At 60.7% G+C, this 26,948-nt stretch overlaps 2 protein-coding genes across 24 annotated transcripts in view; one reads left to right on the top strand and one right to left on the bottom strand.

Annotated features, from left to right (window-relative positions):
- The first annotated feature begins 319 nt into the window (after positions 1 to 319).
- On the top strand, positions 320 to 13,935 carry CASKIN2 (CASK interacting protein 2). Of its 5 annotated transcripts, none has more exons than XM_027052353.2 (20): positions 320 to 476; positions 1,622 to 2,164; positions 6,297 to 6,348; positions 6,880 to 6,977; positions 7,376 to 7,521; positions 7,621 to 7,716; positions 7,803 to 7,933; positions 8,119 to 8,227; positions 8,521 to 8,629; positions 8,874 to 8,968; positions 9,156 to 9,417; positions 9,537 to 9,658; positions 9,750 to 9,810; positions 9,888 to 9,979; positions 10,180 to 10,290; positions 10,369 to 10,470; positions 10,583 to 10,721; positions 10,886 to 12,361; positions 12,451 to 12,673; positions 13,100 to 13,935. In XM_027052353.2, exons 2-20 carry the CDS (start codon positions 2,071 to 2,073, stop codon positions 13,188 to 13,190), a joined length of 3,609 nt encoding a protein of 1,202 aa, XP_026908154.1. In that variant the 5' UTR covers positions 320 to 476; positions 1,622 to 2,070; the 3' UTR covers positions 13,191 to 13,935. The 5 variants fall into 5 exon arrangements, with proteins under 5 accessions (XP_026908154.1, XP_026908155.1, XP_026908157.1 ...); XM_027052354.2 differs by having other exon boundaries at positions 321 to 476; positions 2,051 to 2,164; XM_027052355.2 differs by lacking the exons at positions 320 to 476; positions 1,622 to 2,164 and adding an exon at positions 3,299 to 6,192.
- TMEM94 (transmembrane protein 94) overlaps positions 13,745 to 26,948 on the bottom strand; it is a 33,763-nt gene continuing 20,559 nt past the window's right edge. For 7 of the 19 annotated variants that reach the window (XM_027052337.2, XM_027052352.2, XM_027052336.2 and 4 more), the window contains 27 exons: positions 25,184 to 25,386; positions 24,659 to 24,810; positions 24,180 to 24,282; positions 23,871 to 23,957; positions 23,480 to 23,596; positions 23,112 to 23,168; positions 22,752 to 22,856; positions 22,445 to 22,609; positions 22,014 to 22,223; positions 21,245 to 21,560; positions 20,580 to 20,753; positions 20,082 to 20,184; positions 19,740 to 19,957; positions 18,857 to 19,038; positions 18,629 to 18,767; positions 18,254 to 18,369; positions 18,026 to 18,125; positions 17,665 to 17,773; positions 17,280 to 17,469; positions 16,976 to 17,053; positions 16,603 to 16,688; positions 16,260 to 16,341; positions 15,868 to 16,016; positions 15,686 to 15,780; positions 15,484 to 15,577; positions 15,131 to 15,301; positions 13,745 to 14,964 (listed from right to left, as the gene is read on the bottom strand). In XM_027052337.2, coding sequence (XP_026908138.1) covers positions 14,892 to 14,964; positions 15,131 to 15,301; positions 15,484 to 15,577; positions 15,686 to 15,780; positions 15,868 to 16,016; positions 16,260 to 16,341; positions 16,603 to 16,688; positions 16,976 to 17,053; positions 17,280 to 17,469; positions 17,665 to 17,773; positions 18,026 to 18,125; positions 18,254 to 18,369; positions 18,629 to 18,767; positions 18,857 to 19,038; positions 19,740 to 19,957; positions 20,082 to 20,184; positions 20,580 to 20,753; positions 21,245 to 21,560; positions 22,014 to 22,223; positions 22,445 to 22,609; positions 22,752 to 22,856; positions 23,112 to 23,168; positions 23,480 to 23,596; positions 23,871 to 23,957; positions 24,180 to 24,282; positions 24,659 to 24,810; positions 25,184 to 25,386 — 3,674 coding nt within the window. In that variant the 3' untranslated portion in view covers positions 13,745 to 14,891. The remainder of the gene's footprint in view (positions 14,965 to 15,130; positions 15,302 to 15,483; positions 15,578 to 15,685; positions 15,781 to 15,867; positions 16,017 to 16,259; positions 16,342 to 16,602; positions 16,689 to 16,975; positions 17,054 to 17,279; positions 17,470 to 17,664; positions 17,774 to 18,025; positions 18,126 to 18,253; positions 18,370 to 18,628; positions 18,768 to 18,856; positions 19,039 to 19,739; positions 19,958 to 20,081; positions 20,185 to 20,579; positions 20,754 to 21,244; positions 21,561 to 22,013; positions 22,224 to 22,444; positions 22,610 to 22,751; positions 22,857 to 23,111; positions 23,169 to 23,479; positions 23,597 to 23,870; positions 23,958 to 24,179; positions 24,283 to 24,658; positions 24,811 to 25,183; positions 25,387 to 26,948) is intronic. The other 12 variants (XM_027052341.2, XM_027052351.2, XM_027052346.2 and 9 more) reach the window with 10 other exon arrangements.

The following is a 26,948-nucleotide window of genomic DNA, read 5'->3' as shown; positions in this document are numbered from 1 at the left end:
CCCACATCTCGGTTTCTAGACCCCTTCACATAACGTCTTCTCTGCCACCCAGTCATAAGCAGGGCATCTCGCCCTTAGGTCTGAACTCTAGGTCCCCAGGTGGCAGCGGCTCCGCAACAGGGACACCGCGGCGCGCATTCTCACCCCTCCCCGGCCCGTTCACCTGGGCGCATGCGCTGACCGGGCCAGCGTGCCCAGGGCGGACGAAAGCTATTGGGGGCGGGGCGGGGCACGGATGGGGGCGGGGCCGCAGGCTCTGACTGACAGTCCGACTGCGCGGCCGGGACGGTCCCTCTGCTCCCGATCCGGCGGGAGGGAGGGGGGAGGGGCGGGATTTCCTGCGGGAGGCGCCGAGCCGGCCTTGGAAAAGGAGGAGAAGGAGGAGAAAGGGGCTAAGGGGGGCAGTGGGAGCCACGGTCCAGAGTGCCAGGGACTGAGCCAGGCCAGCCGGACCCCCGGCGGGGCAGCTGGGAGAGGTGAGACTGCGGGGCCTGCGCTGGTGGTCAGCACCTTTGAGGGCGGGCACAAACTAACTTTTCTTTCGCGATCGGCGGGCGCCTTCGTCTCTCTGCTCCTTCCGTTCTCCTCGCGCCCGTGTTCCGTCCTCATGCATCAGTCCCTTCGGCGCTTGGCTCTCCCGGTCGCTCCCGCCGCTTTGTTCCCCGGGTCGGCCTGGCTTGGGCTGGGTTGGGGGGTTGCGCGGCGCTGAACTGGCATTCCGGGGGGCGGGGGAGCCAGCCCGACCCCAAGCTCTACCAGGGGCGCCCTCCTCCCATGTCGGCTGCGGGCAAGAGCAGGAGTGCCATCTGGGTTGGGCTTGGGACGTTCTGGGAGTAAGAAGACCCCAGCTAGGGCCCCAGGCCTGCGCGGGTCTGATGCCACAGGACTTGGGCAACAAATTCCTGGCCACCGAAAACTGACGTAAGCTTTTCTGCAGCGAATTCGGAGCTCCGGGCCTCAGGTTCAGGCTTGGGGGGCCAGGCAGCCCCATTTGCAAACAGTACCCCAGCTCTTGTCTGTTCTCTGCCCAGCTGCTTCCTCATCCCGTGCGAGGGTTGAGGATGGGTCAGCAACAGGTGCTGTAAAGCCTCCTGTCCAGCAGGCCGACCCCGGCCAGAAATGGGGAGCTATAAGCTCTCCACCCCACCCTTTGAATTCATAAAGAGCCTGGGGCTAGGGCATCCAGCTATTATTGTAAAGCTTCGGTTGGGAGGAGTCTGGGGGCAGGCACCTTCCACAGGGAGTGACCCCTGCACGCCTGCCTGTGCCTGACCCTTCCAGGCTCCACCTCCTGGCCCACCAGTTGTCTGTGGGTGTCAGAGCCCCAGGCTGTGGAGAACAGGCTGCTGGCCCAGCCTGCCCGAGTGTGTCGTGCTGCCAGGGCCCCTCCTGCCCCCAGGTTGAGGTGCTGCCAGGTGCCCTGGGGCCTCAGTGACTCAGCCTCCCCCTCCCAGAAAGTCACCTCCTTCCCCCAAATACTGCTCTCATGCCTGGCAGCTGTCTCCCCGCTTTGAGTGGCTTGGCCCTTCCTTGACTCAAAAGGGCAGCTAGGGGGGCTTGGGGGCTCCCTGGAAGCCCTGTCTTCCTCTTCTTCTGAGCCCCACTTCTGGGACCGTTGCAGGCCTGGCCCGCCTTCAGCAGAGGCACTGCACCTTTTCCAGACCCTTGAGATTTGTCCACTGCTGCTGCCCGAGGCCCGAGGGAATGCTGGCTGCTCTCTGGGTGGGCGCCGGTGCTCCTGAGCCACACTGGGAAGATCGGCGTGCCCAGCCCCAGCCCATCCCTGGGCCGTCAGACGCTGCAAGCAGATATCTGTCCAGATTTCCACGCAGCCTCCACCCCCTCAGAGATCGGTTTTCCTGCTTGTGGTGGCAGCTCACGAAACACCTTGAGGGAGTACCCATCAGTGCCTAACAAGAAGCCCACTGCCTGGGACACCAGACACACTCCCCCAGGACACCTGGCCCTCCAAAGGGCCAAAGCATGGTACCCTGAGACCTTGGCTTAGACCTAAAGTTTTCCTGCCTCTGCCCCGGACTCCTGATCCCAGATCCCAGCCCAGGGACCAGAATGGGTCGTGAACAGGACCTGATCCTCGCTGTCAAGAATGGAGATGTGACTGGTGTGCAGAAACTGGTGGCTAAAGTCAAGGCTGCAAAAACAAGTGAGTGCTTGGTGGGGGGGGGGGGGGTGACTGTCTAGCTGAGACCCTCCCCTGTGTGCTCAGGCCACAGAGAGAGGCTTGGGGATCACTGTGATCTGGGGACTTGAGTAGGAGGACTGTCTTATTCTGTGTAAGGAATGCCTCTGTGAGAGAGCCAGAGAGGAAGTTGAGTCACCCCTTGCTGTGTAACCTTAGGCAAATCACTTAACTTCTCTGGGCCTCAGTGTTCTCACCTGTAAAGTAAAAGGGTTGAAATACATTCATTCAAGGGTTTTTTGAGTGCCTACAGTGTGCCAGGCTCTGTTCTAGGCACACTGGGCCGCAGCAGTGTATGAAACAGACTAAAATTCCTGCCCTCATGGAGTTGCCTTTAGCAGGTGGTTTTTCTGAAGAGGAGCCACGAGATTTCTGGCAGTGGGTTGGGAAAGACTGAATAGCTAGAGCTTCAGCCCCATCCCCCAATTCAGCAACAGCATCTCTGCATTTATGTCAGCGTAGTGGGGATGCCTGTAAGATAGCTTTTAAAAAGAGATCTCTACTGCTCTAAAACAAAGTTCACCACTATCTCAGCTCTTGCTAAAGCCCCTTTCCCCTGGACATACCTGTCTGTATCCCCTGGGGTGTGTGTGTGGCCAAAGCTAACTCTCTAGAGGTTTCTCCAAAGCCTGGGTCTCTAGTCTTGACGGGGTTACAGGGGCTCTATGCATGGGTGGCCACACCTGAGCCCCATCTCTTGGGTACCTCTGTGGTGAGACCCCTCCCCACCCCACTCCTCCAAGGAGAGTGGACCTCTGGACTTCAGGGCAAGCTCTCTGGGCAGTCCCAGGAGGACACTGGACTCGTTCTGAGTTCCCAGACCAGCAGGGGCAGGAGGTAGCCCCTGCCACCAGACTGGGGCTGGGTGTGGGAAGGTTCCTTCAGAGTGCTGGGGCTATAGCCCCAAGCACAGGAAGGGGCCCCCCAGACTATGTGAAGACATATAATTATCCTCACCCACACCTGGGAGTTTGGGGTGCCAGAAGGATGGATTTGAAGGGCCTGGGAGTTGTACACGTGTATGTGCACCCACTTGCACACTAGGGCAGGAGACCCAAGGTATGGGGATATGGGAATAGTGGCTGGGGTGGGGGGCGCTGGCAGCGAGTGGTCTCTGTGCCCTGGGGAAGTAGATGCAGGTTGAGCAGATGGAAGGAAGGTGCTAAGGAGGTCCTGGGAGGGCCCTGGAGGCCCAAGAGTGGGAACCACTCCCCCTCCTCCCCTCACCTCTGTGTTGTTTTTGGCGACCTGCCCAGTAGGGCCTTGGTTGAGCTGCTGCTGGCCTCACGGCTCTGGGGCCTCAAAGTGAGGCCCTCGGGAGGGCAAGTGGGTGGGGTCTGGAGGCTGGTGGCGGGAACCTCACAGCCAGACTCCTAGGCCCTGGGAAGGTGCCCCGCCCCAGGGAAAATGCCAATGGGGGAAGAGATCTCTTCTCTCAGCCCCCAAGGAGACTTGTACAGAATGTAGGCATGGCCACAGAGTGACAGAGTCCTGGGCCTCCTTGTGAGGCCCTGGCACTGAGCCTCCCCTCCCAGTCCTCTGAGAAGCTAGGAAATCTGGTGCAAAAAGGAGATCACAAGGTGATGTTTGCAGACCCCACAGTTTATGAGATGTTATAATCCCTCAATTCCCTGTGAGATGGGTATTTCTACATCTACCTTACAGATAAGGAAACTGACACTCAGAGAGGTTCAGTGATTTGCCCAAGGTCACACAGACATTGTGTGGCAGATCAGGGTCCCTGTCCTCCCTCTTCGCTCCTGCACTCAGCTGCCCGTCAGAATTACCTAGTGATTTTTCTGAAAGTGCCAACTCCCTGTTCTTCCTCAGAGTTAGAATCATCCTAGAGGTCTTGTGACTCTGCAAATCAAAACGGTCTCCAGGTGACTCTAAAACAGTTCTCAGAAGGGAGGCTGGGAACTCTTACTCCATATCACAGTGAGGCAGAGGAAACTGATGGAAAGGGAGGTGCCAGGGTTCCCCTTTATCCTTCTGGTGGATGGCTAGAACCTTCTGGCTGGCCAAAGAGAGGTGCTCCCTCAGCCTCCTCCATTTGATATCTGGTCACTGGTGGTTTGGCATTCCCTGCCCTCCCAGGTCCTCTTAAAGGAGCAGGTGGCTGGGAGGAGAGAGGAGCAGCTGCCCTGGCCTCAACCCTGCCCTCTCTCCCTCCCCTGCTCCCGTTTCTGAGCTGTCTCCTTCTCTGGCCAGAGGAAATGGGGTGGGCTGAGGGTGGCCCAGTGAGCTCACATCCTCTGGCTGAGCCTAAATCAGGAGTGACCCTTCTACCCCCAGAGCCAGACCAGGGAAGAAGATTGTGATGCAGGGGAAGTGCCTGGAGCCACTGCCAGGAACCAGGACCCTCCGCCCTCCAACCAAGGTCCCAAGCCCAGTCACTCTGAGCCTCTCCCCCACCGCCTTTCCGGCCATTGTTCTGGAAAGAACAGAGCCACCCAGCCTGCCCCTGCCCCTGTTCCTGTCCCTCCTGTCACATTGTCCTGCCACTCCCCGGAGGGGCTGTATCTCACCACTGAGCTGCCCCATTCCGGACTGTCCAGGCTGGCAGCAGGTGGAGGGACTTTTTGTGTGTCCTCCCCGCTGACCTCGTTGTCTTCACCAAAGCTCGGAGAGGTACCCTGGCTGGCCAAGGTCGTGCAGCCAGTAAGGGGGAGACTTTGGACCACACACTTCCTGCTTCTAAAGCCCCTTTCCTTTCCATTGCCCTGAATGGCTCTGTGTGACAAGGGCTTTCCAAGGGGCCTCGAGGAAGGCTGGGAGGCCTATGTTTCTTTCCAGCAGCCCCACCCCTTCTCCCCTTCTGTCACTGCCCAGCTCTGTATTTACCTTTTCTGCGTAGTACATAGCTTAATACGGCTCAGCCCTAAACGTAGCTAGTCCCCTCTCTCCCCATCCCATGCTCCTCACTATCGTGTCGATCCCTCCCTGTTGGAATGAAGCCCTGTCTTGCTGGGGTATTCAGGGGCCCACCAGGGCCTGGAGGGCAGGCCTGGACCAGCATGCTTGGCACCCTGCCCAGCCTGGGTTGAGCCAGGCCTCCTCCTTCCCAGCAAGGGTGGGTTCCAGCAGGAGGCAGGGGCCCGCCTGTGACAGACATTCCCCTTCCCCCTCAAGGACCGCCCCCTCCTGTGTCCTGGCCCCTGCCTGGAGCACACCTGCCTGAATCCTGTCACCATTCCTGACAGGGATGAACCAGCGGACTGCCTGTGCCCCTGGCTCCTCTGGCCACCACCCCGTAGAGAGCCCTGTGCCCGGGGCGTGGACATCTCTGCTGGGGAGCCTGTGGGTGCAGAATCAGCAGTTATCTCCCTGACAGGAGCCAGTGGGGGGACTGTACCAGAGGACGGCATGTGGGCCCTGATGGCTAACATGTAAGGAGTCCTAAAGGGCAGCGGCTCCCATCTTTGGCGTGCTGACGAGGGTCAGGCATTATCCTCACAACCCTGGTGAGCCAGTTCTGTGATTGGCCCATTTTACAGATGAGGACACTAAGCCCGACAGGTTAAGTGACTTGTTCAGGATCTCACAACCGGTACATGGCAGAGCTGGGCACAGCGCAGGTTCTGTCTGATGCCACCTTCTTCACCACGTTCCACTCAGGGATGTCCCCGGGCTTGGGCCCAGTCCTGGCATCTGCCCTGCAACCCTCCAGCATCTAGTGCCCCTCTCCTTTCTCTCGCAGCCCCCTCGGCCCAGTGGGACAATGAGACACTCCTTGGCCCTTTCAGGCAGGAATGCTAACCATGCATTCGTGGGCCTGTCCATTGAGGGCACGGCATGCCAGTCCCCCCCTTTCCCGCCCCCTTTGGCTCTATAAACAAGCTGGGCTGGGGGCCCAGGGAAGCCAGGCCACTGCTGCAGCAGCTCCCTGCACCGGGTGCCCTCAAGCTGATGGGCTGGCCGGCCGGGTGGGGAACCACAGGGACAGGATCACAGAAGGGCCATGGGGCAGGTGCTTTCTTGCACACCAAGAGGTCAGCTGGATTAGGGAGCAGGGTGGGGTGGGAGCGCTGGTTAGGATGCAGGTAAGGGCGGATCATTCTAACGTGTCCTGATGCCTTCTGCTCTGATCCCCCAGAGCTCCTCGGCTCCACAAAGAGACTCAACGTCAACTACCAGGATGCTGATGGGTGAGTGTGAGCCCCTGTCCCCCTCGAGAGCTGTGGGGGTGGGGGAGGGGTAAAGGGAAAGCCCTGGGCCCTAGAATCCCTTCGCCTCTCAAACTTGGCCCTTGAATGGTGTTTGCTGAGAGCTTTGGTTCCTGCCCACCCTCCTGCCTGTGGAGCTATCCTTGAGTGAGGGGAGGGAGCCCTGGTGCCTCTCTGAGGGGCCTCCTGGGTCAGATTCCTGCTAGGCCCCCTTTTTCTCCCCAGAGGGTAGGAGCCCTCGGGCTCCTGCTCCCACGGCCCCCTCCCCTGGGCTGGCTGGGGGGGGAGGCCAGACAAACAGGCCTCTCAGCCCAGACACTGAGCCCTTTCATGCTGTAGCCCGCTGCTCTGCGCTCCCACGGCAGGGCTGGCAGGGTGGGGGAGCGGGGGCACAGTGGGCAAGTAACTCATCCCTGCCAGCCTCCAGGATGAGTCTGGTGTGGAAGACCAGGATTTGGGGGGTGGGGCACCGCTCGCTAACACCCCTGCCCTGTGTCCCACCCACCACACCAGATTCTCTGCCCTCCATCATGCCGCCTTGGGGGGCAGCCTGGAGCTCATAGCCTTGCTACTGGAGGCTCAGGCCACCGTTGACATCAAAGACAGCAATGGTGAGACCCCGGTGTGTCCCCTAGCCAGACCCTGTGCTCAGAGTTTGCTCCTGCTACACTCTAGCAATGCTAATACGTGTTGGCACAGCTTCTCTGGCCTGCAGATGCTTTACCTCTTTAATCTTCACAGCCTTCTGGGGTAGTGGGTGGTACTAACACCCCATTCTCCAGATGAGGAGGCTGAGGTTACCTTCCTGTCATGAGGAATCACCCATGGTGGGCAAGGTGGGATTCGGACTTCAGCCCCAGGCGACCAGACATTTCCCTGACCAGCCAGCATCCCCGCCCTTGGGTCCATCTCCCCCTGCAGCTAGGGTGGCTCTACAGTCTGCTCAGTTCCCTCCCCTGACCCCCACCACATCCCAGGACCTCCTCCGATCCGCCTTCCCTCCTTGCAGGCATGCGCCCACTGCACTACGCAGCCTGGCAAGGCCGGCTGGAGCCCGTGAGGCTGCTGCTGCGGGCCTCCGCGGCCGTGAACGCCGCCTCGCTGGATGGGCAGATCCCGCTGCATCTGGCTGCCCAGTATGGACACTATGAAGTGGTATGAGAGCCTGTTTGCCTGCAGGGGCGCTGGGGCCGGGGCATGGGGGTGGGGGGCGCTGGCCAGGCCAGACGCCTCACTCCGCTCCCTACACCCCAGTCAGAAATGCTCCTCCAGCATCAGTCCAACCCTTGCCTGGTCAACAAGGCAAAGAAGACACCCCTGGATCTGGCTTGCGAGTTTGGGCGACTTAAGGTGAGGCCTGTAGCCCTTAGGGTGCCAGGGCGTGGGCATCTGTGGGGTCTCAGGAGGAAGCCCAACCTGGGTGCTGGTTGCTGCAGGTGGCCCAGCTACTACTGAACAGTCACTTGTGTGTGGCGCTGCTGGAGGGTGAGGCCAAGGACCCGTGTGACCCCAACTACACCACGCCCCTGCACTTGGCTGCCAAGAACGGCCACAGAGAGGTCATCAGGTACCCACCGCCCCCCACCCCCACTTCCTCATCCCTTTCCTGTGGAATGGGTGATGTCCCCTCGGTGCCCTGCCGCCCTCTTCACTCTCGCTCTGGATCACTCTCCCAGCCGGGGGCAGTCTGCTTCCTCCCCTGCCCCCCCCCCCCCGCCCCCGCCGTGACTCACCCCCGCCCCTACGCCACAGGCAGCTCCTGAGAGCTGGGATCGAGATCAACCGCCAGACCAAGACAGGCACCGCACTCCACGAGGCTGCGCTGTATGGCAAGACCGAGGTAGTCCGGCTGCTCCTGGAGGTAAGTGTGGGCACCCAGGCAGCCCGCACGCGGGAGGGGGTCTCCACCCACAAGGTGGTGTTTGGGTAAGCAGTGGCCTTGTGACTGGAAAGCAGACAGACCTGGCTCAAGCCCCACTTCTGCCTGTCACTAGCTGAATGACCTTGAGTTCGTCCTTGATCCTATCTCTGAGCTTCCATTTCTTCGTCTGTAAAATTCGAAAGTAGTGGGTACCGTTCACCTCCTGGGTAGTCACGAGGACTGGGGGAAGTGGTAAGTGAAGCTCTTAGTGTGTGCTCACACTGTGCACCCAGGGCGGGGTGGATGTGAACATTCGGAACACGTATAACCAGACGGCACTGGACATTGTGAATCAGTTCACCACCTCCCAGGCCAGCCGAGAAATCAAGCAGCTGCTGCGTGGTGAGTGTGTGTGAGGGGAGACCCAGCCCAGGGTTGGGGGAGGGGGTGGCCAGAGCCACTCCAGTGGGTACGAGGAAGTGGAGCAGGAGCAATGTCCCAGGAGCAAGATGCCACACCCCCAAACCTAGGGCTGGTCAGGGGACTGCTGTAATGGGAACCTGGGGGAGGGTCGTGAAAGGGACAGGAGGGGTGGGAAGACACCCTAAGGACCCTCAGATGATGCCAGCCCTGTATCTTCTCTCAGAGGCCTCGGGGATCCTGAAGGTCCGAGCACTCAAGGACTTCTGGAACCTCCACGATCCCACTGCTCTCAATGTCCGGGCAGGGGACGTCATCACGGTGAGGCCCCGGTACAGGTGGATTGGGCCGGATGCTGGCAGGAAGGGCAGAACTGTGGGTGCACTTGGGCATCAGCTCCTTGCGGGGAAAGGAAAAGCTGGACCATGGCTGTAGGGCTGGCTGCCTGCCTTTGCTTGGTGCAGGAAGTGATCGCTGCCATCACCCCCCCATGCCCCATCTGCCTCAGGTGCTTGAGCAACATCCCGACGGCCGCTGGAAGGGCCACATCCATGAGAGCCAGAGGGGCACGGACCGTGTGGGCTACTTCCCCCCAGGCATCGTGGAGGTGGTCAGCAAGCGAGTGGGCATCCTCGCGCCCCGCCTCCCATCGGTGCCCACCCCCCTCCGCCCAGGCTTCTCTCGGACACAGCAGCCCCCTGCCGATGACCCCCTGCACTCTCTGACCTATGGCCAGCTCCCTCGGGTGGGCCTCAGCCCAGATAGCCCAGGTACATCCTCCCAGAGGGCAATGCTGGGCACTGGGGTGGGTGTCTGGTCTTGGCAAGCTGCCAGTCAGCTGTTGGTGAGGCCAACTGGGGCTCTAACCCCTTTGCCTGTGCCCCTGCAGCAGGTGACAGGAATAGCGTGGGCAGCGAGGGCAGCGTGGGCAGCATCCGCAGTGCCGGCAGCGGGCAGAGTTCCGAGGGCACCAACGGCCATGGCACCGGCCTTCTTATTGAGAATGCTCAGGTAGGAGGGAGGGGGCACTGGGGCTAGGACAGAGCCCTCCGCCCTGCTGTCAGCTCCCCGACGTGCTGAGTAGCTCCTGTCCTGTCTCTAGCCACTGCCTTCCCCCGGAGAGGACCAGGTGTTGCCAGGACTGCACCCCCCGTCCCTGGCAGGTAGGAAGGGTAAATGGTACCCGGGCGGGCACTGCTCCATCCTGCCACCCCTGATTCCATTTCTTTCCCTCTTGAAGACAACCTGAGCCACCGCCCTCTGGTCAACTACCACTCTGGGGAACAGCTTTTCACCCAGGACGTGAGGCCGGAGCAGCTGCTGGAGGGGAAGGTGTGACACCCCCCCACCACCACCCCCCCACACTGAGAAGTGGGCTGTGGGCCCGGCGTGGGATGGGCCTCAGTATGGACTCAAGCCCCTGCTCTGGCCGGGCCCCGAGGGGAGGCTGGGGTTGATGGCTGGGCCCCAGCCTCGGCTCTTCCTCCATAGACCCCGCTCTGTTAACTTCACTCTCTGCCCGCACGCCACAGGATGCGCAGGCCATTCATAACTGGCTGAGTGAGTTCCAGCTGGAAGGCTACACCGCCCACTTCCTGCAGGCTGGCTACGACGTGCCAACCATCAGCCGTATGACGCCTGAGGTAGGTGCCACAGCAGGAAGGCAGCAGAGGGCCCAGTGGGTACCGGAGGGGGCCTAACGGCATGAGTCTGTGTGGCAGGACCTGACGGCCATCGGGGTCACCAAGCCGGGGCACAGGAAGAAGATCGCCTCGGAGATTGCTCAGCTCAGCATCGCCGAGTGGCTGCCCAACTACATCCCGGTAAGCAGGTGGCTGGTGCCAGCACCCACCTTCAGCCATGGCTGTGTGGGCCCTTCCTGGCTTGGGGGCTGAGGCTGGCTGGGGACCCGGCTCCACTGGGGTCCTTTTCCAGGCGGACCTGCTGGAGTGGCTGTGCGCGCTGGGGCTGCCGCAGTACCACAAGCAGCTGGTGAGCAGTGGCTACGACTCCATGGGGCTGGTGGCCGACCTCACCTGGGAGGAGCTGCAAGAGATCGGGGTCAACAAGCTCGGTGAGGACTGCCCTGGGGCCTTGTGGCCGGGCCCCCACGTGCCTCCCAGGGTGTCTAAAACATTTCAGGGGTCAGGCCCAGAAGGGAGAATGGGATCCCAGGGGGACCAAGGTGACCCTTTGTAGCCCCCACTAACCCTGTTGCCTCTACCCGTCCCCTCTCAGGTCATCAGAAGAAGCTTATGCTGGGAGTGAAACGGCTGGCCGAGCTTCGGCGGGGCCTACTGCAGGGGGAGGCCCCAGCTGAAGGTGGCCGCCGTCTAGCCAGAGGCCCAGAGCTGATGGCCATTGAGGGGCTGGAGAATGGGGACGGTCCGGCTGCAGCTGGCCCACGCCTCCTCACCTTTCAGGGCAGTGAGCTGAGCCCAGAGCTACAGGCAGCCATGGCTGGGGGTGGCCCCGAGCCCCTCCCCCTGCCCCCTGCCCGCTCTCCCAGCCAGGAGAGCATTGGAGCACGCTCACGAGGGTCCGGTCACTCCCAGGAACAGCCGGCCCCCCAGCCCAGTGGTGGAGACCCGAGCACCCCACAGGAGAGGAACCTTCCAGAGGGCACAGAGCGGCCCCCTAAGCTTTGTTCCCCACTTCCTGGTCAAGGCCCCCCGCCTTATGTTTTTATGTATCCCCAGGGCTCACCCTCCAGCCCAGCCCCGGGGCCACCTCCTGGTGCACCTCGTGCCTTCTCCTACTTGGCTGGTCCCCCCGCCACTCCTCCAGACCCACCTCGGCCCAAGCGCCGGTCCCATAGCCTAAGCCGCCCCGGCCCCACCGAGGGGGAAGCAGAGGGAGAGGCTGAAGGGCCAGTGGGCAGTGCCTTGGGGAGCTACGCCACCCTCACTCGGCGACCGGGACGCAGTGCCCTAGCTCGGACCAGCCCTAGCCCGACTCCAGCTCGAGGGGCCCCCCGCAGCCAGTCCTTTGCCCTTCGTGCCCGACGCAAAGGCCCCCCGCCCCCACCCCCTAAACGCCTCAGCTCTGTCTCTGGCCCCACCACGGAGCCGCCTCCACTAGACGGAAGCCCGGGGCCCAAGGAGGGGGCCTCTGTGCCCCGAAGGCGAACACTAAGTGAACCAACTGGCCCATCAGAGCCCCCCGGCCCACTTGCCCCAGCTGGCCCCGTGTCGGACACAGAGGAGGAGGAGCCAGGACCTGAGGGGACGCCCCCATCTCGGGGCAGCTCAGGAGAAGGGCTCCCCTTTGCCGAGGAGGGGAACCTGACTATCAAACAGCGGCCGAAGCCAGCTGGCCCCCCACCCCGGGAGACGCCTGTGCCCGCTGGCCTCGATTTCAACCTCACAGAATCAGACACTGTTAAGCGGAGGCCCAAATGCCGGGAGAGAGAGCCACTGCAGACGGCACTTCTGGCCTTTGGAGTGGCCAGTGCCACGCCCAGCCCCGCTGCCCTCCTTCCCTCCCAGACCCCCGGCGAGGCCCCCTCCTCAGCTTCTCCCAGCCCTCCCCGGCCTGACCCTAGCAGCCTTCCAACTCAGGGAGCTCCAGCCCCTCTTTCTTCCGGCTCCCCAGCCCAGCCCCCTGCTCCCCCCTGCTCTGGGCCTGCTCTGGAGAACTCGGCGGGCAGTTGGCGGCATGGGGAGACTGAGCCCCCAGCTTCCCCCGCTGCCCTCATCAAGGTGCCAGGTGCAGGTACGAGGCAGGGTCTGCGGGAGGGGGCAGTGTTTGCAAGGGTTGTGTCAAGCCCAGCCAAGTCACGACCAACCTTTTTGTCTCTGCAGGAACAGCCCCCAAGCCTGTGTCTGTGGCCTGCACCCAGCTGGCATTTTCTGGTCCTAAGCTGGCTCCTCGGCTCGGCCCCCGCCCCGTGCCCCCTCCAAGGCCAGAGAGCACTGGAGCCGTGGGCTCTGGCCGGGCCCAGCAGAGACTGGAACAGACCAGCTCATCCCTGGCAGCTGCATTAAGGGCCGCAGAGAAGAGCATTGGCACAGAGGAACGAGAAGGGTGAGGGGCGCTGGGTGCCCGGTGGGCAGGGAGGGAGAGAAGGCTGCAGGGAAGGAACAGCTCCCCCTGAATCCTCTTCCCTGGGGTCCTGGGAATGTGGGGGGGGGGGGTGGTCCCAGACAGATCCTTAGGCCCGGGCGACCCCTATTAAAACAGGAGGAGCCCTGGTTCTTAAGTTCCCCAGATGTGACCTGGGGAGAATCCTGGGGGCCACCGCTTAGAGGCACGTGAGCTCGAGCACAGCACTTCCTCCTGGGCCCCAGAGCTCTCACTAAATGGACACTAGCGCCTGCTGCCTCAGCAGGCTGGGAGAAGCAAGGGGCACACAAAGTGCTTGGCACCAGCCAGGTGTTCAGGAACAGCCCCTTGCCCGCCCAGGGCCAGCAGGGTGCATTCTGATCTGACCAAGTCCTTCCCCCGCTGCAGCCCTCCCGGCACCTCCACCAAGCACATTCTGGATGACATCAGCACCATGTTTGATGCCCTGGCTGACCAGCTGGATGCCATGCTTGATTGAGACTTTCTGGCAGCCGTCAGCGGTGCAGCGTCCGTTGCCTTTGCCCCCAGCAGGGTCCCCCCTGCGGTTCCAAGCCAGCGACCGTCAGCACTGCAGCTCTAGGGGGCGGTCTTCATGGCAGGCTGAGGGGACCTGTCAGAACCTCACATGTCAGCAGGGCTCCCTCCCGCTGTGTAATCTGACCAGACAGCCCTGCCCCCGTGGACAGGGACCCTGGTAAGAGCTTCCTGCGCCCTCCTATCACCTCCCGTGTCTCCAGTGTCTGTGCCGAGGACCTACTGACGCCTGCTGTGCCGTGCTGTCCTGGCACTCTAAAAGGCTGGAGAGAGCTGTGTGTCTGACCCAGTTCCCACAGGTATACACAGGACATGGAAATAGGCAGCCAGGGGCTTGCTGTCAGCAGCGGTGGCGGTGCCCAGACCAGCCCCTGCTCCCGCTGCTGCCTGCCCTCAGTGAGGCAAAGCTGGCGGGCATGGGGGCAGTGGGATTAACAGATGCCCAAAGTCCAAACTTTTTCAACTGTAAATGTTATTTTTTAAGCAGAGAGAAATGCATATATTTTAAATGGAATTTATTCTATCTATAACCACCTGAGAGGACACAAGGGAAGGGGCTTCGAACCACAGCAAGAGTGCCCACTGCCCACCTCGGGGCCGGAAGCCTGATCTGGTTGGCCCAGGCCCCGGCTCTGTAACCATTAACCTCTTCTCCCAACTAACACCAATGAAAGTGTCATTCCACGTGATCGGGCTGTGTGTTTGGATCTGTGCCGTGGACCTCCGAGCCCAGGGTTCTCACCTGAGCCAGACCTGAGGGCTCTTGCCAGTGTGGAAGGAGGAAGGCTCGGGCCCTCCCCTCGCTTTCGGGGCTCCCTCACCAGCCAAAGTCTTGGGTGGGCCCCTTAGTGGCTGCCTCATGGACCAGCCACAGATTTTTCTTAGGCAATTTACAAGTTTTAATACAAACCAGTCTACATTCATTCCTAAAAGGCTCATTTCCAGTAAAAAATATACACCAGTAAAAACATTCTCACACGAGAACTACGGCAGGGGGCTAAAAGGAGCCCTGGGCCACATCCCCAAGACTGACGCTCGAGGCCAGCTTGAAGGCAGCACAGGAAGAGGGGCCAGGGCCAGGCGGGGTCGGGGGTGGGGGGGCGGGCTCTTCATCTTCAGGTCTGAGTGTGAGGCTCCCCCGTAGAAGGAGGGAGGGGAAACACTCAACCACATCCAGGCTCCTGCCCCAGGAAGACAGGCTGGGGTGCAGGGAGGATACACCACCACTGCTGCCTTCGACAGTGGCCTGTCTGGACCTCCCACGGCTGCTACCCCTGAGGTCCTGGCCCCACAGTTCACGGCTCTGCCCGGAGACCCCAGAGCAGAGGGCCCTGGGTTAAGAGCCCCTAAAGAGGGGGGCAGCCCACAGGTGGAGGGAGCTAAGGGCCCCTCTACTAAGTGCACTAGGTCATACATTCAAGACCAGACCGGCCTGATGCCGAGGCCATGGCTCACCAGCTCCTCCACGGTTAAGCCCCGGGGAGGGGGCAGGATGACAGCTGGGTCTGACACAGAGCTGGGCCTCCAGTGCCATGGGGCGCAAGAGGAAACCCTGAAACCTTCGCGATACCAACTCCCCAGACTCAGAAACTGGTCTGGCTTTAGCCCCAGGACCAGGGCAACTATGGGCACTGTGGCCAATGGCTCAGAAGGGGGAGTTCATGCCCAGCTTCGTTTCAAACTGCAGTTTCTGTCGCTTCTGGTAGCGAACCCGGACCCTGGTGGGGCAGGAGATTAAAGCACAGGTTAGAGCAGAACCCCAGACCGGGAACAGGGTAGGACCCCAGAGAAGGATGGAAGTCCAGGCAGTGGGCAAGTGCCCAGGAGGTGACAGGCTTGGGGAACGCGCCTCACCCTGGAGGGAGTGCCCAGTTGGCAGCTCACCGAATCTCATGCAGCTTCACGATCTCGTTGGTGACCACCACAAGGACCAGGGAGAGGCAGCCCAGGAGCCATGTCAGCAGAGGCACGTCCTCCAGGCCAAAGTGGACACGGCTGTCCCTGTGTGTCCACAGCTGTAGGTCCACTGCCGTCTGGCCCACCTGCCCCAGCAGGCTGCAGGGGGGAAGTGACAGCCCTGCGTGAACCTGCCTCTTCTTGCCTCCTGCCCTGCTTTTTCCAGTACAAGTAGCTCAAGGGGGACAGCACTCAACCTCTGGCTCAACTCCTGCCTTCGAGCCCCCTAGTCTCTGCCCAAGTCCCCTGCCCCTCCCCCACCCCCGCCCGGAGCTACTCACACCACGGGCACCGTCACGGCCCACCAGAGGTTTGTCAAGGGGCTCTTTCTCCACAGGGGCTTGGTGCGATGCACGTGGGTGATAGAAATGAAGACTGGAGAAAACAGGGCCAGTGGGCGGTGTTAGACTTCCCACCGGCCGAGGCCTTGCCCCCGGGGTGCCCCACCGGCCGCCACCGGCCCCCTCCCCGGGAGCCTCTCACCCGTGTGCAGGACGGTCAGGGCCGCCGTGAGCTTCTGGGCCGTCAGCAGTCCGTTGGCAAAGTCGTCAAACCAGGCTGGAGCTGTGTCGGCATGACTGCCAAAGCAAGGGGTGGACTCAGCCCCCTCTGGGCCCCGGGAAAGTGGGCAGGGGGCGGGCGAGGGGGGTGGGATCAGGACCCACCTGCTCAGCATGATGGAGGAGCAGTTGGTGAGGTTGCGGGCCCGGGAGCTGTCACAGAAGCTCTGCAGCGTGAAGCCAAAGCAGATGAGGCACGAGCTGACGGTGAGGCTGAATTTGAGCAAGAAGCAGAGCAGGAAGTAGTGCTGGGTCTGCAGAGAAGAGGGAGGCCTGTCACTCCCACGGCAGCGGCCCCTCCGGCACCAGGCGCGGCGGGCTCTCCAGGACACGGGCAGGCCCAGGGGTGGAGGACGCTTCCCGGCTCCACACCACCACCTCCCCTGCGGTTGGCGGAAGTCCTGATGGAGGCCCCTACCTCTCCCCCAAGGCTCCGTCCCCTCCACGCACCCGTCCCTCAGGAAAGGCCCAGGCTCACAGGGCTCCACGTTGCTTACCTTCTTAGGAATGGACTGAAGGTTCTTCCCCGTGGCCATAGACATGATGGAGCTATGCGGGGGCTTTCCCAGCAGAGAGATGCTGAAAAGCAGGGACTTGGTGAAGCGTGGCGACTGTGGCCTTCTGTCCCCCAATTCCCGCATGGGTAGCCTTTCGGGAGTTTTGGGACGCGAGGGGAGGTCTGAGGAAATGGGATAAGACGAAGGAGAGAGAGCCCCCCAGTGCCCTCTGCACCAGGAGACGTGAGCACTAAGCGGGTCTCACAGAACCTGGGCTCCTGGGGCTGCTCGGTGACATCCCAACCCTGCCTGCCTGGGCACGGAGGGGCAGAATGACTCTCACCTGAGCAGAGGGTAGCAAAAGCAGGACAGCCACAGGATGTCAGTGGTACTCAGCAGCGGTGGCAGCTGAACCAGACAAGACAGGAACTGGACCAGGAGAGCCCAGGAAGCATGATTAGATTCTAGCAAACAGTGGGATGCCTGGAGCCCCAGGACTGCCTGGCCCTGTGCCCAGAGAGGTGCCCAGAGGAGCTGGGGCCACAGGGGCCACTATTCTGCTGATGGGGTCATTACCGAAAGCCCAGGGGTTTCACAGAGGCTAGGGGGCCCCTAGGCTGTGCCGCATCCCCCGGAACTGCCACCTCAGACTCAACTGGCCCCAGGCGGGGGAAGCGGGCGGGGGAGGGGCAATGCCTGTGCCGGCTCCACCTCACCTGGATGACCACCAGAGTCAACTGGCATTGCAGCAGGAAGAGGAAGCACTTGCGAATGCCGTAGGTGGCGTGCCGAGCCTAGGGACCAGGAGGGACAGATTGTGGCCAGGCCTACAGCTGACAGATCTCAGCCAAGAGCCAGATGCCCCAGATGCTCCTGCTAGGAAAGGGTGGAGGCAAATAACAGTGCCCGGGGAAAGGCTCTCTTGCAGGTACATCTGCCCCAGGGAGCCCAGGTGGAGCCTGTGTCACTATTCCCCACCCCATGCAGGCCCCACGTCCAACCGCCTTCCCGAGCCCCCACCTGCTCAATGAGCCGGATGATGCTGATGGTCTCTTCTTGGCGAAATGTCAGGGAGCAGGGCAGGCTGTTGAGCTGCCCCGAGAGCTGCAGGGGAGAAAGGCCATCCGAGGCCTGGGCCATGCTGGTGCTGGTGGCGTAGCCAAAGGTCTCCCAGGAGCAGCGGGATGGGTACAGGGGATCCAGGGCGATGCTGCTCGGCGCAGGGGGAAAGCATACCCCTCAGCGACACTCCGCAAAGACCCCATCCCATCTCCCATAGGACTAGGCAAGCACCTGCTCCCTCTCTTTCCACCATGTCCAGGTCCCTCGGTCCCAATTAGGGCAAGATCAGCCATGGAACATGCCCCAGCCCGTGTAAGCCCCCGCTCTAGGATGTCATGCTGACCTGATGTCGCTCTGGAGGAAAAGGCAACTGTTCCTGAGGTTGGCAGAGCTGCCCAGGCAGCAGGTCACCTCCCCATATTCCTGCATGATCTTGATCATCTCACACATGGCTGGGGTGGGATGCAGTCGGGGGGCACAAGAGTCAGGTAGGCGGAGCCCTGTGTGAGGCTCTGGGAAGAGACCCACGGGGCAGGAGAGCAGGAGACAGGGGAAGCAGGCCCCTCTTGGGGACAATCCTACCCCCAGGAGCATGAATATCATGGAACGATTGTCACTTCTGACTCCCTAGAAAGGGCACACCCGCAGCTCCAGCCCCCTGGATTCCCCAGCTCGTCCAGCCCAGATTCCTCTACAGTACTCACTCTCGGGGGTACAGTCGGTGAACAGGGGCACTAGCAGGGGCACGTTGTCAATGTTCTGCAGGTGGGGACGCACCTGGTGGATGCCTCGGGGCAGCTTGGCCTGGAGAGAGCAGAGATGCCAGGAGCCTCAGGACTGGGGAGAAGGGTCCGTCCCTCCCTGCCCCCCTTCTCGGGGCCAGCGATTCAGCTACCTCTGGGGGTGAAGGGGCACAGACCCTGCCGTCATACCCGGTTGCAGTCCTCCAGGAAGCTGGGGAGGTCACTGTCTGTCGGCTGGAAGCTAATGAGGTCAGAGTGACCCTCCTCCTCCATCAGAAGGAGCCCTTCTGCATCGTCTCGGGACACTGTGGAGATGAAAGCCTGTCCTTCACCTTGGAATCAGCCTTTCTGGGGGCCTTTCCTTGCCCTGAAGATGGCAGAGAACTTCCTGCATCTGGGTCTCCTCTCCCTCGCTGTCAACTGTTGTTACCGCGGGGAGACGAGAGCCATTTTCCAAGGGAATGTACTTATCAGGAAGGATCTGCGGAGGCTCTTTCTAGCTGTAGCTCCCAGGAGAGAAATGCCCACACCCACCTCGTCCCCACCACAAAACTTCGCCCTTACCCTGATTCAGGTCATCATGCAGGGAGCCAGCATGGCTAGGGCTGGAGGGGGGGATCTCAGAGCCAGGCATGTCCCCATTGGGCGTGAGAGAGATGTGGCAGTTCCAACCTGTCTCCAGGCCCATCTTTTCTGCAAACACCTGCAAAAGGCAGATGGCCATGAACAGATGGGCCCACAAGCCCATGGGAGAAAGGATCAGGGGCAGCAGAGAGGGGTGGCTCTCCCCACCTTGCTTTTGAGCTCATCCTCCAAAGAGAAGTAGACGAAGCGGATGCAGGCATTGACCAGCCCATCGATGAGGCGCACGATGTCCAGCCGGGCCTGGTACTGGGAGGACACCATGCCCATGAAGATCTGGCCGCTCAGGGCCTGCATACAGTCTTCCTTCTCCAGCACCTCCCCGATCCCTTCTTCAGGTAGGCACAAGGCACAGAGCCCGGCCAGGAACACCCAGGAACCAGCAGATTCCAGGAGGCGGCCCAGGCCACACACACAGATGCCACACCCAAATCAATAAGCACGTGGGCCCCGGGGGACCACACACAGCCACACACACACACAGCCAAGACACACAAAGGAGCCAACGGACACAGGAGAAAAGACAGCGAGAGGTACTCATCAGTCAGGTGACAATCCTCAGGAGTAACGATAGAGCCCAGCCCTGGTCCAAGGCTAGGGGGCTGCCCTCACTCTCAGCAATGGCCTCAATTCATGGTCTTTTGGGTCATAAGTCCCCTGTGAGTCTGTCTGTTTGGTGGAGTGGGGAGGGGCAGGGTGGCTCTGAGTCCCTCTGTTTCAGCAGGGTTGTGACCTGGCGTTTTGTCTGATTCAAGTAAGGCCAATGTTCTATAAATACTGCTATTTTATAACTTTCAAAGAAAGCCCTTTGCTATCCAGTATCCCACCGGAGTGTCACAAGAAACCTGTGAGGAGAGGAGAGCAGAGCAAGCACCTACCTATCCACGAGAAGGCTAAGGGACTGGCCCACATCACCAGGCGGTGAGTGCCACCTTGATGCTGCGCCCACTGTCCCCTCTGCTATGATGGACTCCACGGCCCTCCGGAAGCCCTCCCCACTCGGGGCCCCCACAGGGACGGACGTGCATGGTACCGTCAGAGCTCCAGCTGTTGCGGCGGGTGCTGAGCTTGATGGGGACAGTGCTGGGCAGCTCGCACATGGTGAAGATGCTGCTTTGGCCAGGCGCCTGCACCAGCTCAATGCACTTGCCGTTGAGTTGAGAGGACAGGGCGCAGCTCATGGGCTTGTAGGCAAAGGCAGAGCAGTAGCCAGACAAGCAGGCTCGCTGGTAGAAATCCAGCACTTTCTTTCTGCCAGGGAAGCAGGGCAGGAGTGAGGCAAGCAGTCCTGAGATGCCCCCCTGCCCGTGGGCCGGCGGGAAGGCAGATGGCAGGGCGGTCTGCGACCAGCACTGGCGTGTGCCTCCTCACCCACCTGTCAGAACCCGAAAGAGGGTAGATGTCGGCCCCGTCCCAGAAGTCTGTGCAGGCCTCTAAGACCACGTCCGCCGTGCCATGGGACAGCATCTGTTCTGTACCTGAGGCAGGGAGGAAGAGGCTGAGCCGTGAGTGCCCCAAGCCACCGCTGCCCTCCTCCCAGCTCACTCACTCAGGGAACACCCTGCCATCCTCGAGAAGGGTGCTAAGGAGACCTTGGGGGTCTCCACACAATACCCCAGGCTTATGTGGGAGGTGCCGGGCTTGTGATACAGACACTAGGCCGCCCGTCGTTCAAACAGTCCCGGCCCCTGTGGCCACGCCATCCCAGCCCCAGTCCCCAAATCCAATCCCTGCCACGTGCAAAGAAGACTCGGGACGTTATCTAGCGCTCATCTGCCCGGGCTGCCCCTAAAGAGGGATGCCTAAAAGAAGCTCCGCCCTGCCAAGCTCCAGGAAGGTCTGGCCTGATGCTGGCCAAGCCTGGAAGGCTCACTGGTGGTGGTGTCCTTGATGAAGAGGCTGATCATGTGGCTGAGGGGGGGGCGCCGCTTGGTGACACAGGAGAGCCTTCCCAGTGAGGTTTCCTTCACCATCTCGGCACTGGGGAGGCGGTAGAGTGCAAGGTGGTTTTCCTGTTTGAAGAGCTCCTTGGCCCCAGGAGTGAAGCCTGCAGGGGGAGGGATAGCAACTCAGAGTGTCCGGGAGGAAGCACCTGCACCGCCCTCCCTGGCACGGAGACAAGCCCAGTCAGGCTGGGCTGCTTCCTTTCCCCTGCTCATCCCGCTGTTGGTTACTTTCCAAGACGAGATGAGGAAGCACTGCTGAACGGTGCCTGGTTAAAGGGGGTGGTCAGAGCCTAAGAGGGCTGGGGCGCTGGCTGGCTCAGTTGGTTGAGCGTCCGACTCGATTTTGGCTCAGGTCATGATTTCACAGTTCATGAGTTCGAGCCCCACATCAGGCTCTGTGCTGACAGCATGGAGCCTGCTTGGGATTCTCTCTCCCTCTCTCTGCTCCTCCCCTGCTTGCATTCTCTCTCTCAAAATAAATAAATAAACAGTAAAAAAAAAAAAAAAAAAAAAAAAAGAAACTAAGAGGGCTGACGGCGCTCTCCGTGCGGCCACAGGGCACCAATAGGTTCGGAAGCGGCGGCCAGCATACCTATGAGGCGGGCCAGCTCGCAGAGGCCCCAGGGTACGTGCACGGGCAGGACGGCGCTGTGGCTCTCCTGCAGGGCGATGTTGCACAGGTGGTCTGAGAACCGGCACAGCCGCTCCGTGACGCTGGCGTTACACAAGTTCAGCAGCACGTTGAGACCCAGGGGCTTCAGGGATGTAAGGTGCAGCTGCCAGTTGGAGTCATCGAACTGGATGCAGGAGGGGTTCTGCTGATCCTGTGACAGGCTCAGCATCTCCAGGTGGTAGTCACACACAAAGTCCTCCGCTTCGTACGGCTCGCCCTCCAGTCCGGGCTGGGCCTCAAGGAAAACGTGGAGGGGAGAGGACAGCATCAGACTGGAGGGTTCGTGCTCACGCTCTGTGCATCCCTCCCCGACACCCTCTCCCTGCCCTTGCTGGCCTTCAGCTGCTTCTAGTAGCTACCCCCAACGATGGCAGTACCCAGGCCAGGGAGGGAACAATGAAGGATCTCTTTCAGGCGGGTGGAAATATTTTAGAGGAATCCGCCAGCTTTCTGTCTTTAGAAGGTGGTAACTAGGAGAAAGGGCCTCACCCCGACCAATTACCATCCGTGAAATCCAGAAAGGGAGAAAGGGCCTACTTCCCGGAAGGGTCCCAGATGAGGCCTTGGGAGACGGCCCTGCCTGGCCAAGCCTGGTGGCCTGGGAATGGAGGCCGTGACATCTGCACCCTATAGCCTCTTCGGCAGGGAGGCCGGGACACCCCACGGCTGCTCTCCACCTTCCTCTCACCTTGCCAGGCTCTTCTTCACCACCCTCTGTGTCCCTGCTGAAGCTCACATTGGAGCCGGATGGGTGTTTGCTGCGGCCGTGTGCTTTGTGGTGAGAGTAGAATTCAGGGGGCTTGGGACCGTCACCGGGCCAGTCACCACGTTCCTGCTCATTGGAAAGGTGCAGGGAAGTGTTCAGGGAGCCAGCCAGGAGGGCATCTCGTTCGTGGGGCTGAAGAGAACAAGGAGCACAGGCCTCGGACTGGGGTCCCAACGGCTGCCATGGACCAAGGAGGCAGGGCAGTTATGTCCCTTCACTGCTGGCTGTGGGGGCTCCGCCTCAACTGCCCAGCAGATCCTAATGGTGCTCGAGCCGTCCTTCTCCCTCTTAGCCTCGCCCTCCCTGAGGCCACCGGCTGGGCCCAGAGCTGGGTCCCCGGGAGCCAGCCATACCTCCTCCTCTACCTCGGGGTGGCAGAAGGAGCGGGTGGACAGGTCATCTGTTAGGTCCTCGTGGCTGCTGTGTGGGGGCTCCACCTTCCCACTGAAGAACAACACGGTCTCCGGGCTGGGGTTTGGCCACGACAGGATCCCCTGTTTGTCCACACAGCATAGGACCTGCAGGGAGAGACAGGAATTGGGAAGGGGGCTTGGCATTCCCCAACTTGCCAGGGTCCACATAAGTGGCAGAAAGGCACCCCACACATAGCCAGGCGGCAGGCCAGCTGAGGCGGGGTCCTCCCACGGGGCCCAGCCTCACCGTGACAGAGCCCAAGCTGTGCAACAGGCTGGAACTATGGCTCAGCGTCGGCGACGTCCCCTGGATCACCCGCAGGAAGTGACCCCAAATGCAGCGTAGCATTTCCTGGCGGAAGAGGCAAAGTCCAGCATTATTTCCCTAGAGATAGCCTCTGGGGCCAACAGAGGAAACAGTGCAGGGATGCCAGGAAGTTGGGGTTGGAGAGGCATTTGTCTGGGCAAAGCGTGCTGCCCTCATGAGACAGGAGACTCAATGGCCACAAGGCAGGGGAGCCCCAGGGTTCCACAAGGGGCCAGCTTGAGGGAGCTCGGGTCGGTGCCTATGGGGGCCTGGGGCCAAAGGTGTCCCAGGTGAGCATACCTGAGAGGAGACGGCTTCTGTATAGCTGCTGAGAGTGTCCTCCGAGAACTTGGCCAGCTGCGCAGAGAAGAGGGAGCCGGCTCAGGGGGCCACCCTCACACAGGCCTCCGAGCTGGAAGGTGGGGGGCCCCACGCCAGCAAGGCTCCGAATGCCATTGGTAAAGGACACCTGGGCAGTCCCCGAATCCCCTGTCTGCTGAGAGCCAGGACAGACGCTCACCGGCCTCTCCCAGGCCTGGCCTGGAGAGCCGCCCAAGTCCTGCCCACATGCCGGGCCCACAGTCTGCTCCCATTCGCTGGGCACCCTCTTTTTGCTCCTGGTTTGTATTCTTTTTGCACTGTCCCCCAGATGCCTTGGAACAACCTACCAAGGAGCTGGGAGAGGCCTTGCTCATCTGAGCCAGGACGCGGGCTTCTCCACAGGCGGTCGCCAGAACCCAGAGGGCTGGAAAGAGCAGGGGGAGGACGGGCAGGACGCCGTTCACCTGGGAAAGCGCGAACCACACTGAAGGCTCCCAAGGAGCTGCTGGCCTGGAAGGAGGGAGGGAGGGAAGGGCTTCCCCGGCCCTGAAGCCATTCCCTGAGTAGAAAGGGACAGCTGTCCAGGGCAAGAAGAGAAGAAGGAAAGCAGGCATTCTTAAGTTTGAAGCCTGAGGGACCCTGGGGCTACAGAGAGGAAGGAACAGTCAGGGCGCCGTGAGGGGACCCAGGCTCCACAGAAAGTGCAAAGCACGACAGTCGGGATAGGGTGGGGGTTACCTGTAGCTGGAGGAGGGTGTACTGCCAGGACGTGACCCCAGGGGCATTCAGCATAAAGCGCAGGGCATTGGTGATGAGGAAGCCGGCCTTTGGGGCACAGGAGAGGTGCAGCCTTAGCCCCCACCACCCAGAGAGACACTCGGGCTCTAAGGTTCCCTTTCCTCTGCCCACTTACACGCCCCCAACCCCAGCACTGGCCAGCTCACTCTGGGATCCCTGTCTTCACTCACACGCTCACCTGAATCTGGCCCTGAGGCTCCCCCTTTCTCTTGGCCCTCTCCCCTGCCCTGCGCGGCCCGCCTCACGCACCAGGACCACAGGCACAGCGTAGTGCAACATCACCGACTGCACCGTGAACCGTTCGTTGTCCAGAGCAGTGACTGGGCGGGACAGGGCCATGTCCAGGCACCACCTGCAGAAAGGGGTGACCCTACAGTTGTGCAAGCTCTCAGGAAGAGGCCAGAAACATGCACCTTTACGGGGCATCACTGAGTCAGGCAATCTCTCCTATCCCCTGGCCCCCACCAAGTCCCCCGCCCCCCAAGAGAGGGTTCTGGGGCAGACTCCAGAGCTGTCCCCTCAGAGTTCCAACAGGGGGGAGAGGAACAATCACCCAGTCTAGGAATGCTCATGAGACACTAAAGAAAAGACCCCATAGAGGTGCCTGCCCTAAGGGAACCTCAGCGTAAACAAGGCTCCTCGTCACCCACCCCCTGCCCCCAGCTCACAGAGCCACTAGGGACGAGGATAAGTCAGGGGACAGAAGGAAGGCAGGGTAGCAACCCTACCTGATGTTGTCAATCACAGGGGTCTCAAGGACACGGAAGAGTCTGTGCTGCTGTGGGTTCTGTGGCCCTTTCTTCACTTCTCCCCTGGGGGAAGGGGGTGGAGAGAAAGGGGGAAACAGGTCTCCCGGCTCTAAGACAATGTGTTCATCATCCTGCCAGGGAGGAAGGGGGAGGAGGTTGAGGGCAATTAACAGGTTCATTCGGAAGCCACCCTTCCTTGACAATTCCAGCTAAATGGAAGCAGTTCATTGGGTTAGGGACCATCAGTTAGCAAAGAGTCAGCTGTGGGGCGGAGGGTTGGGGCAGCTGTGGAACTGGATTCCCACAAGCTTAAGGGGCAGAGAAAAGAAAGAACAGGCCAAGAAGGAGAAAAATATTCTAGCCCTTCTCTGTTCTCCTAAGAGCCCTTGCCAAGAAGACTGTGAGCTGGCCAGGAAGCTTCAGGATTAAGCCCTGGGGCCCTCCCACCATTGCCTGTGGATGCTCCCACGGCATTTCCAGGGGAGGAGAAAAGTCCTGAGCTACCTTGATCCCCCTCAGAGAGGCGAACGATTCCTGGCCGGGCCTCAGAGCTATGATGTCTCCTTCCACCAACAGGCTAACTGGCAGGTTGACCAGATGTCCATCTCTGTACGCCCAGTGCAGGGACCAGGATGGTGCAAAGGGCATGTGGAGGTCTGGGTACATGGCATCCGGCCACTTGATCTCCTTGCCATCCCTGAGCGCATCTGACGAGAATGGAAAGAGGAAAAGCACCTCACCCACAGCCCCACACCCCAGCCACCCAGCAGCACACACCATGGAGCGCGGCCTTCTTTCTCCTTCCTTTCCCAGAAGGTTTGCCGCAACCCACACCATTCACTCCGACTCGCCCAAGGTCACCTCCCCTGTGAAGCCTTTCCCACCGCTCCAGCCCAGGCACCGCCAAGGCCTCTGAACACCTGAAGCTCTTCTTCTTTGTAGCCCCGTTCCATTCAAAGACATTTCATAACCATGGCCGAGGGCTTTGAGGGGTGCAAAGATCAAAGAAGACACAGTCCCTGCCCTTGAGGAGCCATAACCGAAAAGAGAGATGCATGTGGGCAGATAACACCAAAGCAAGGCAAGCATGTGCTCAGAGTGTTAGGAAAGATCCCAGTGCTGCGGGAGCACAGAGGAGCTGATGTGATCAGAGGTGGCTTCAGGGCAAAAGGGTGGGTCCTGAAGGAGGGGCAAGATCTTCAGTTAGAGCCGAGTGAGGGAGGAGCAGGGCAGGCAGGACAGCAGGACGGAGGCACAGAAGCAGGGAAGCCCGCAGTGGTTTTAGGACTGGGGAGTAGTTTTCACGTGAGGGTGAGTAGCAGGAGAAGAGGCTGGAGAGGAAGGTTGGAGCCTGGGCCAGAGTTTCTGGGATGCTTTGATGAGCAACAGGGAGCCATGGATGCTTCCTGAGCAAGAGACTAAGCTCTCGGAGGGCAGGGCCCATCTTTCTCAGTCACTTCCTGTGCCTGGCACATGGCTGCACTCATTGGTCATTTCAGAATGAAGCAACGTCTTCTCACTTAGCATGCATTTATTTATTTATTTATTTATTTATAATAATTAAAAAATTTTTTTTTATTTTAGATAGAGAATGCAAGTGGGGGAGAGGGGCAGAGGGAGACAGGAAGAGAATCTTAACCAGTCTCCATGCTCAGCACAGAGCCCGACATGGGACTCGATCCCATGACCTCGGGATCATGACCTCAGCCAAAATCAAGAGTCAGACACTCAACCAACTGAGCCACCCAGGCATCCCCTCATTTAGCATTCAAATGTCTGCTGCCCAGTACAGTTAGAGAAAGGTCTCAGACAACAGGTGTTTCTCTTACAAGACCACATGCCCTTGGGAAGTGGGAACCACCGTCTCTCAGAAGAACCTAACACCCCCGATCCATAGCTGGGGCGTAACCACTACCTGAATGAAAGGACAAGCAGAAATCTGACTGAGCAACCCCCTTCTTTAGGATCAGGGCTGCTCCATTTGGGGCTCCCGGCTCCGGGCCCCCACCCCTGATTCTTGCAGGTCTTAGACTTCTCTGGCCCATCTTCCCACCTGCCCTGGCCCAGTACCACCGGACAAGACAGACATGGAAGGGAAAAATCTCGCTGTTCTCCTGCCAAGAGAGGGTGTTCTCTGTTAGTCTCCCACCGTTAGCAAGCCTGCGTGCCGTGCCCAGGCCACCACCTGCATGCGCCTAGGTGTCCCTGGCTATCACTGTCCTGCTCAAAAGAGGGCAGGTGAGCCTTCTCACTCTCTTGACGCCAACAG

This window comes from Acinonyx jubatus, chromosome E1, assembly GCF_027475565.1.
Source record: "Acinonyx jubatus isolate Ajub_Pintada_27869175 chromosome E1, VMU_Ajub_asm_v1.0, whole genome shotgun sequence".
NCBI lineage: Eukaryota > Metazoa > Chordata > Mammalia > Carnivora > Felidae > Acinonyx > Acinonyx jubatus.
The sequence above is the reverse complement of the archived record's forward strand: the minus strand, read 5'-3'. Positions and strand labels throughout refer to the sequence as shown.

What these genes read in the sequence shown, in the direction of transcription:
- CASKIN2 (XM_027052353.2), top strand. Translation starts at nt 2,071, where the DNA reads ATGGGTCGTGAACAGGACCTGATCCTCGCTGTCAAGAATGGAGATGTG. An exon ending in GATCGGGGTCAACAAGCTCG is followed by an intron (nt 10,722 to 10,885) that starts GTGAGGACTGCC and finishes GTCCCCTCTCAG; the next exon opens with GTCATCAGAAGAAGCTTATG. An exon ending in GGCACAGAGGAACGAGAAGG is followed by an intron (nt 12,674 to 13,099) that starts GTGAGGGGCGCT and finishes CCCCCGCTGCAG; the next exon opens with CCCTCCCGGCACCTCCACCA.